Raw genomic sequence first — 9,533 nt, forward strand, 5'->3', positions numbered from 1 at the left:
CAGAGAGGGGTGTAGCTACAGCAAGGAGCAGATCTCCAAAAGATCCGCCAGGCAGCTGTCTGATGAGAAGCAGGAGTGGACGATGCAACACGTGAACTTATAAACATGGTGGATGCAACACCGGGCTGTTTTTGCTGTGTAGATTTGAAGAAAAAAAAAAGTGATCGGTAAGCATGGAAATGGATGAGAGCAACATAAGTGATTAAATGATAAGAATGATCGGTGTTTTAATTAAAGATCAGCCTATTAAATGTAGAAAGACTACCCATGTACTCCTTAACGCTGATGTTCTTATTTGCTTTGAACATTAAAATATATTCTAAGATTGGAAGCAAACGCACCCACCCACACACCCACACACCCACCCAAACCCACCTTCACCCCCAGAGACGGATAACATTTAATTACAGTATTTACCTATTTATTCATATTTATTGATCTTATAACTCCAATTGCTTAGTAAGAGAAACCACGTGAAACCTTACTGCACCCGTATACAGTGACAATAGATTATATTCTGTTCCAAAACGTATGAGTGACTGAGTGAAATGCCAGTCAGCTGCAACACAGCCGTGGAAATTTCTCCCACTAAAGCCTGAAACACAGAGGAGATGTCTTGGCTAGAACAATAGAAACAACATTCAGGATTTAAAAATGCTCAATCCCTCTCAGACAGGGATTGGACTAAAACCTTGGATTGTGCTGCCTTTATTGTCATGGACATTGGTAAATAATAGCTGTGATTTACACTATAGCTGGAATTAATCAGAATCCTTACTGATATCCTACAATCTACATTTAGCTGTTAGGAAATCGATATAAAACAAACAAAAACAAACTTTGGCAAATCTTAGAAGGTGGAAAGGGAACTTATTGTTTGCAATTTACTAACAAGTACAATTCCAAACTTCTAATAAATTAATTTTAAAATCCTACATTATTTGTAACACTAAAATAAAACAAATCCCTAAAACTAAAACACACCTCACCTACCCAGTCAAATATAAGAATAATAATATTATATAAATAAATATGTGCTCTCAGAGAAAATACACATACTGGAGTCCAAGCCTGTAACACAATCCCATACTCTTTTGTGTATCTGTTTGTAATGAGTCTGTAATGACCTCATACAAAATGCAGGGCTCAGATCAGTTGTCTGTCACTGTCTATACCGTAGTACTTACAGAACTTCATAAAACACTGCAGTTCTGCGCAGCTACACCGTGATTGGACCCCAGAACCTTCTGCGGAGCGCTACTACACCATTCCCAATCTCCTCACCAAGCACAGAACAACAGACACATATTTCATTTTAAAAAGCAAAAACAAAACACTGATATCTAGCAACATTCAGGACAGTACTCCATACCCAAGATAAACCAAGCTGTAGTAACATCAGGCTCCCACCTTCCTGCTTAACTCCAGCCGGAGTATCGAACACCACACCTCACAACACCACTGGGCAACAGTGCTGATGTTAGACTGCTATGGTCCAGAAAAACAGCATGAAATCACATCAGGATGTGCAATCTGGGGCTCTGGAAAGAATGGAAGTTCAAAACCAGCACAGCACACAGACAGAGCGTAGAGTCTCCAGACCAAGTTTACTGCTGTAGTGTTTTAAAGGTTCTGAAGTTGATCAATTAGCAAACAGCGTTTATTATCCCCCACGTCACTTAGAGCATGCAAATGCATGTTTATATAGACACGTGCAAAGCTCCTAGTGGAAATCACCCTGGTGTCCGAGGTGTTGTGCTACTAACAAATATCGGCATAGTGCTTTCAACTTTACACTTCATGCGTCCAAGTACTACACCAATAGGACACAGCCATGGGACAGCGGCATCTGTGTCTGTGTGTGTGTGTCTTACATGAGTGTATTGGGTGAAGCATGCCCCGTAAACAAAGCAGGCTAGACTAGACTAGACTGCATGTAGTATCTAAACTAGCAAGTATGGACCAAGCCAGGCGGGATTTCGTGCAGTAACACAAAGGTCATTCGGGGTGAACGCTGGTATTGCAGCTCCAGACCGCCTCTGCTTTTTTTCTAATCTTGTGCAGCCAGACAACACGACTCTAGTTCCACAAGTTAGTGGTACACCACAAAAAAAGGATACAAACCCCCTTTTTACATTTGTTCTAGCCAACATGTCCGCAATCTAAAAGAAAACTTAAATGAACGTGACCTCCACGGTTATGCACAGCCAGGATGTGAGACAATACTGGGGTCGGCGAACAGTTCAGCGACTCACCTTAGTTTCCCACGAAATCTCCGTCAAACCGCAGTCTTAGACTGGGCACATGTATCACTGCACCCAGGTCATAAGCCAGTGTTTATTTGCGCTCGTATATTTTTGCTCTCTTCAGGCTTAAATTCGTGAGGATCCCGGCGGGACTCTCGACTCCCACACTAATGTGAATTAGCTGGTCGGCCACACCGATACCATCTCCGCCGTGTCCGGGACAACCGGCGCGCTTCATTCACAAAAACCTTCCCGACAGGACCGCAAACACTACAGACATTACGGTAAATTTAAACCGGTTTCCGGATACGTCAATATATTTCCTGATACCCGAAAAATACCACATCTTATTAAGTAATTAATTAATCAATTAATTCGCTGTTAGATAACGCATTGTAGAGAGCCGTGGTGTGTTGTGTTTCTTGCTAATATTGAATCTTTGTCGCGTTGCTGTTTTGCACGGCAGAACATAAACAATTATTGTCATGAAGATAAATTGTCTGTGTTTTCTGTCTATTTTTCTGAACTATATTAAGCAAGCTAGCTTAATTTAGTGTACTTCTAAAATGCAATCTCTGAAAATAGCCTTTACATAAAAACAACCACACACTATTTGGACTAATAAGAAGACGACAACCGATGGCGGGGGAAACTTATGGGAAATGTATTTCACAAGGCGCATCAATTACACTCGAAAATGTGCGTTTTGAACTCCAGGATCCAGAAAGTCTTGGCAGTGTTGGCGCAGGTGCAGCGGGAGCTCGAGGCTGCCTCGTGACCACCGGGCGCTCGAGTAGAGGTGACCTAGGAATCTCCGCGACACGCGCGAGAGCACTTCAGCACGACGTAGCTCGCACGCTCGAAAATGGTAAGCAGGGATTTTATGCTTTATTGAGACTTGGGGCGGGGGGTTCGTGAGTGGTTATTATCGAAGGTGCACCGTTTTGTTTTCCCCGTACATCTCTGTAGTGGCCAAGTCTGTAGATAGTCTTATTTCATGCCGATTTCTGTCTTCTGGCTGTACAGGTCCCAGGCTAGCTGTGTGCATGCTCCGTACAGGTCCCAGGCCAGCTGTGTGCATGCTCCGTACAGGTCCCAGGCCAGCTGTGTGCATGCTCCGTACAGGTCCCAGGCCAGCTGTGTGCATGCTCCGTACAGGTCCCAGGCTAGCTGTGTGCATGCTCCGTACAGGTCCCAGGCCAGCTGTGTGCATGCTCCGTACAGGTCCCAGGCCAGCTGTGTGCATGCTCCGTACAGGTCCCAGGCCAGCTGTGTGCATGCTCCGTACAGGTCCCAGGCCAGCTGTGTGCATGCTCCCTACAGGTCCCAGGCCAGCTGTGTGCATGCTCCGTACAGGTCCCAGGCCAGCTGTGTGCATGCTCCGTACAGGTCCCAGGCCAGCTGTGTGCATGCTCCGTACAGGTCCCAGGCCAGCTGTGTGCATGCTCTCTGCTACTGTTAGCATGTCAGGACTGACAGGAACAGAAAGGCGAGGATAGCGTCAGAGCTAGAAATTGCTAAGTGAACGATTTTACTAACGACCGTACTAACTTACTGTTTACATATCTAATATTCCTCACGCAATGCGCAGTCTTGCACGTTTGTGTTTAGTGATTTGTTTATTGATTAGGGCATGAATGAATGAATGAATGAATAATTGAATGACCGTTACTTTTAAGGACGGCTAGCTAACAATAGCTAGGTGTCGTCCAGCTAAAATAAGAACCGACTGGCTAGTAATGTTTATGTGGGTATAGAAATACACTTGGAAATACTTTCCGTGATGAAATATATATATATATAGTCCGTCCTGATATATATCTCTCTCTCTCTATGAGTCCGTCCTGTGCCCTGTTCGGTACCGTGACCTAACCGCCCCAGGCTCGTTATTTTTTGGCTTCACTGACGTTTGTCCCGCAGGCTGAACCCATCCGAGTTCTGGTGACCGGCGCTGCTGGACAGATCGCCTATTCTCTGCTGTACAGCATCGCCAACGGAGATGTCTTCGGCAAAGATCAGGTAAGCTCGGGTTGCTGGGTTCGGAAATGGATGTAAAGAAAAAGAGAGAGATTTATTTAGTACAGGGTTTGCTTCAGGAGATGACGGTGCCAAAATAGCAAACATGAAATCCTAGAATGAAAACAGGCCAAGGTGACTTGCCTAACAGAGAAACAACGTATAAATAAACAACAATAACCTTCCCTGAACCAAAACAGAAGACAAAAAAGAAAGCTCAAAATAAAAACTTTGAACTTTGAAATAGGGTCACCCCCGCTACTTGACAAACATGCACAACAGAGTAGTTAAGAAAGTAGAACACTGTACACAGTTATTTATAGCAGCAACCAAGCTCCATACGGGGCATAAGCAACATTCATAAACAGTGTGACAAAGCCAGGCTCAGAATACCAGAGGTGTAATCCAAACACAATTTACACAACGAAGTACACACCACCAGGAATTACACAATCATACCAGACATGAATGCAAAGACTCTCGGAAACTCACAACCACAAAAAAAACCCCCAAAAACATAAAGTCACAAATCAACAAATGAGGTCGGACAACCAATCAGAGCAAATGGCACCGCGGTCAGGGAGGACCGTCAGTACCTGGCGCAGCGCACAGGTGGAGACGGTTGATGAGACACACAACCTGAAACATGGCACATAAAGACAGAATACGACCCACCTGGGGTCATAGCACCCCCACCCATAACAACAGAGGAAGGTGTTTCGGAAGGTGATGGTCAGTCCCCCACTATGTTGTCTTCGCCCTTTTTGGGTACAGTGTCCAAGTCTTTGGCTCTTGCCTGTATTGTCTTCATTTCTTGGTTCCATGTCCAGCCAGTGGTCCTGATGCTGCTGGATATCCCTCCCATGTTGCCAGTGCTGGATGGTGTTGTGATGGAGCTGCAGGACTGCGCCCTCCCCCTCCTCAAAGGTAAAACGCGCACACGTAAACGCGCGTGTAAATATACGCACAACATGCAGTAAGAGATGTAGAGATATTCAAAAAAGAACCTGATGGAGATGGAAGCCAATGGCATCAAGACAAGGAAACCCCTCGCAATGCACGGAGGGTTTCATCCCACATCCGGCATTCTGAGACTGTACACTAAGTGGAAGGAAGAGGTCCAAGGATTGGTGAACGTCAGAGCCACCGTCCAGGATGGAACAACCAAGATCCAGGAGTATGCCGGGATGATGGCTCCAAATGAAGAAGTGCTTAGGGAGAATCTCAGACAACAGAAACCCCAGGAGGATGGGAATGAGGAAGAGCAGGAACCATAAGCCCCTGCACTGTATGTACCACCGGCAAATAGTGGAAGTGGCTGATGTAGAGAAATTGAAAAAGGCTGGTCAGAACAGAGGCACTAATCATGGCACTAATCAAGCTCTGAATACAAGTAGAGGCTGGGATCTACCACGCCAGGCAGGACCCCAGATGCCAGCTGTGCAAATCCAGCACGTAACAGCGGGATGCATGGAACGCCATAACCAAGTGGCTGGAATAGTTTCCAGAAACACCTGTGCCGAGTACAGGCTGGAAGTTCCAAAGGTGATGGGAGAATGACCATGCTAAGATCCTGTGGGATTCCCACATACAGACAGACAAAATGGTAATAGCTAGCAACAGGACTTAGTAGCAATGGACCAAAAGAAGTCAAGAATGTGCCAAAACTTTGGGATGCAGTTGGGCGCGACGTTATAGCCCATCAAAGTTTACGGTCATGGTTGTCTTAAGTATGAAAAACTTGATGTTTGTGAAACATATTTTAAAAATCTAGCCCTGCTGTCTTCTGACGTACGTGTGTGTTGTGTGGGGGTGCAGAGGTGATCCCCACAGATCAGGAGGAAGTGGCGTTTAAGGACCTGGACGCTGCAATCCTGGTGGGATCCATGCCCAGGAAGGATGGTATGGAGAGGAAAGACCTGCTGAAGGCCAACGTGGCCATCTTCAAATCCCAGGGAGCCGCGCTGGACAAGTACGCCAAGAAGACCGTCAAGGTGATCGGTCATTTATTCACGTTTCTCAAAGATCTCAAAGATCTCAGAAAAACTCCCCGTGACAAGAATTGAGGGTCTTATGTGTGTGTTGGTGGTGATTTAGCTAGATGACTTCCAGCTAACTGACGCTAGCCAGCTAAAGAAAGCTAGCAGCATCGCCATCTCCAGCCAAAGGGATTAATGTGTTCAAAAACCTTTGAAACGCTGTCATCACTTTAATCTGACCCCCGCACTGCTCTGTAGGTGCTGGTGGTTGGTAATCCCGCCAACACCAACTGCCTGATCGCCGCCAAATCGGCCCCCTCGATCCCGAAGGAGAACTTCTCCTGCCTGACCCGACTAGACCACAACCGCGCTTGCTCACAGGTGACCGCGCGCACACAGTTATATGGGAAAATACAAATTTAGAGTGCAAACTTCTCGGGTCATGTGAAAGGCACCCTTTGCTTTTCATATCCTGAAAAGATGATATTATACAAGCTAAAGCCTAGAAAGAAACCAAGATGGTAACGATTAGATGAATTAAGCAGTTTTTAACACGGACACCACTTGTTGTGCTGTTGGATCGAGCTGAGGTTCACCCTGCCTCCTGCAGGTGGCGAGCCGCTGTGGCGTCCCAGCGGACAAGGTGAAGAACGTGATCATCTGGGGGAACCACTCGTCCACCCAGTACCCCGATGTACACCACTGTGTCGTCAATGTGCAGGGGAGCGTGAAGCCTGCCTTCGACGTGGTGAAGGATGACGACTGGCTGAAAGGAAGCTTCATCGCTGTGAGTTCTAGTCGATGTCCCACCAGCAGAGTGAAACTTCATATTCATTACGTGTACGCTTTAGTTACCTATATCTTTTTAGCAGAGGTTGTCCTACAGGACATGAGCACCTAAAGAGGATTCAGTAAAACTGCTGATGATTGGTGATTTGTAACGAGTTTACTGACTCACCACTCAGTGGATTATTATTTTTTTTTCCCCTGAATTATTTTCTTTTAATTTTTCAAAATTTGCCTGTTTTTGTTCTGTTAAAATCCGTATATACGATATTATTTACATTTGACATGTCCTTTCTGGTCCTCTCTCGCTTGCCATTTTTCTTCTTTTGCTGTTTGTAATTCTTCCATTACTTCTAATGTAAAACACTTCTACCTGTCCATCTTTCACACGTGCTCTCTCTCTCTCTCTCTCTCTCTCTCTCTCTCTCTCTCTCTCTCTCTCTCTCTCTCTCTCTCTCTCAGACAGTACAGCAGCGTGGGGCTGCAGTCATTAAGGCTCGTAAGCTTTCCAGCGCCATGTCTGCTGCCAAGGCTATCTGCGACCACATGAGAAACATTTGGATGGGCACTGCTGAGGTCAGCTATATTGTGGTCCTCACTGCAGTGGTTCACAATAGATTACGCTGGTGTCTACAGCTGATGTCAGATTTGTTGTGTGGTTGATTTTTGTGAAGGCTAAAGGTGAGGATTCCTGCCTATGAACCTGATCCTAGAACAAAATAAAAAACTCGGAATTCTGCCTCTAGCTTGAATGTATTTATTTTTTGATACGACAGTTGTCACTATTTTAATTGTTAGTTTTAAAATTATGTGTGCCTTTAAAAAATTGATACAAGTTTCAATCCAAAGTTAGCTTCCTACCCATTAAACCAGGTTTTTGGTTTTTAAAAAGAACTCCTCAGAGGAGTTCTGAAGTTTCCAGAGTAACCAGTTGGTTGTTTACTCCTATGGTTGTCCAAGTGTAAACACACTTGTCTGTTTTGCTGTGCAGGGTGAGTTTATTTCCATGGGTGTGTACTCCAGTGGAAACACGTATGGTGTTCCTGATGACCTCATCTATTCATTCCCTGTTACCATCAAGGTAGAAAAGAACTACTCTTTAAATTCTTTCTGATTAAAATAACGTGTGCGCATGCGTGTCCTGGCTGAATCATCTAGGAAACGTTTAACCTGTGAACTCCGAACTGGCTTCCCTCTTCTCCACAAAGTCCTTCTACGTGTGCCTCTGCCCTGTAGGATAAAACCTGGAAGATCGTCGACGCGCTGACCATCAACGACTTCTCTCGCGCCAGGATGGACGCCACGGCAGCGGAACTGGTGGAGGAGCGGGACGCCGCCACCTCCTTCCTGAGCGCCTGACTGGGCACAGGGCCGCCGACACGCCTCCGCCCGAACACCTCGCCACCTCCGCTCTCGCGTCTGTGAAAGCGACGCCCCCACCCCAACCCGCCGCTTCTGCAGGGTGCAGTCTGTTTCGTAGGACGTGCCTGGAAACCCCGAGCGTACCGCAATCTGTGTACATCTCTCTAAACGCTGGTGACAGTCGTGTACTGTAGCTAAATAGGAATCGTAGATATAATAGTAGGAGCCTAGAACCTTCTAGATCATCAAATCTGTCTAGGGTTGGATTCTAGAGTTTAGGGGAAGGTTAACATCCTTTTCCTGTTTCTGTGGAGAACAAGCTCCTATTTGCATTCTCTCCTGGGCTCGTGTGGCACTGATCGGAACGAGCACTGATCTCCCGTCAGTCCGTTTCCTAAAGAATACGCTTCTGTGGATGAGGCAGAGCTGACGTGAGATCAGCCCTCTTGCTCTGAGAAGTGTTGTGTGGCCCTTGCTCTCACGCATGTGAGCATGTTCAGTAAAGACCTCTAACAGCCAGAAGAAGACAGCCGCAGTACTCCGGCGTCCTCATTTCTGTTTCTGTTAGAATCCACACAAATGACCTAGCAGAGAGGAAGTTGTGTGTGTGTGTGTGTGTGTGTGTGTGTGTGTGTGTGTGTGTGTGTGTGTGTGTGTGTGTGTCTGTGTGTGTGTGAGCGTGTGCGTGTGCGTCTGTGAGTCTGTGTGTAAAGCCTTCAAATACAAAATTTGAGCTGTTACATATCCAACATGAACTTGAAGCACATTTGAGATTGAATGTGTGTAACATGATAATGGTGCACTCCTTGTAAAATGACTAAGATAAAGTGCTGAAACATTGCTTTGGTTTTGTCTTGTTTTGCCAGTTTTTAGAGAGCCTGTAATCCACTTTCACTGAGGTCACAGTTTTAGTTCTGCATTACTGCGTTGCTGCACACTAAATAAACCAGTTATAAATTCTTGTGATTGTGTGTGTAGTTACTATTTGATATCCAAATGTGAAATATTTATCTTGGAGGCGACCGTTGGCATCATGCCTTGTGTTATGAATTGTAACATCAGTGGTGACTAACTGTTGAATGTCCTTTTTAATTTAGGTTTAATCATTAATCTCAAGATTGAAAACTAACCCTATACTTTCTCA

The 9,533-nt window shown here is 45.5% G+C and overlaps 2 protein-coding genes across 3 annotated transcripts in view; one reads left to right on the forward strand and one right to left on the reverse strand.

Moving 5' to 3' along the window:
• The window catches only part of wdpcp (WD repeat containing planar cell polarity effector), a 70,578-nt gene extending 68,145 nt beyond the window's left edge, over positions 1-2,433 (reverse strand). For both annotated transcript variants that reach the window (XM_035532482.1, XM_035532481.1), the window contains exon 1: positions 2,256-2,433. The gene's annotated coding sequence lies outside the window, so the exon portion shown is untranslated. The remainder of the gene's footprint in view (positions 1-2,255) is intronic.
• A 573-nt stretch (positions 2,434-3,006) lies between these two features.
• Positions 3,007-9,351, forward strand: mdh1ab (malate dehydrogenase 1Ab, NAD (soluble)). The gene is made up of 9 exons (XM_027017837.2): positions 3,007-3,114; positions 4,167-4,265; positions 5,093-5,189; positions 6,081-6,256; positions 6,500-6,622; positions 6,852-7,028; positions 7,490-7,603; positions 8,019-8,108; positions 8,264-9,351. The coding sequence occupies exons 1-9, from the start codon at positions 3,112-3,114 to the stop codon at positions 8,384-8,386; spliced, it is 1,002 nt and encodes a 333-aa protein (XP_026873638.2). The 5' UTR covers positions 3,007-3,111; the 3' UTR covers positions 8,387-9,351.
• The last annotated feature ends 182 nt before the right edge of the window (positions 9,352-9,533 follow it).

Source organism: Electrophorus electricus, chromosome 13 (genome assembly GCF_013358815.1).
Source record: "Electrophorus electricus isolate fEleEle1 chromosome 13, fEleEle1.pri, whole genome shotgun sequence".
Lineage (NCBI taxonomy): Eukaryota > Metazoa > Chordata > Actinopteri > Gymnotiformes > Gymnotidae > Electrophorus > Electrophorus electricus.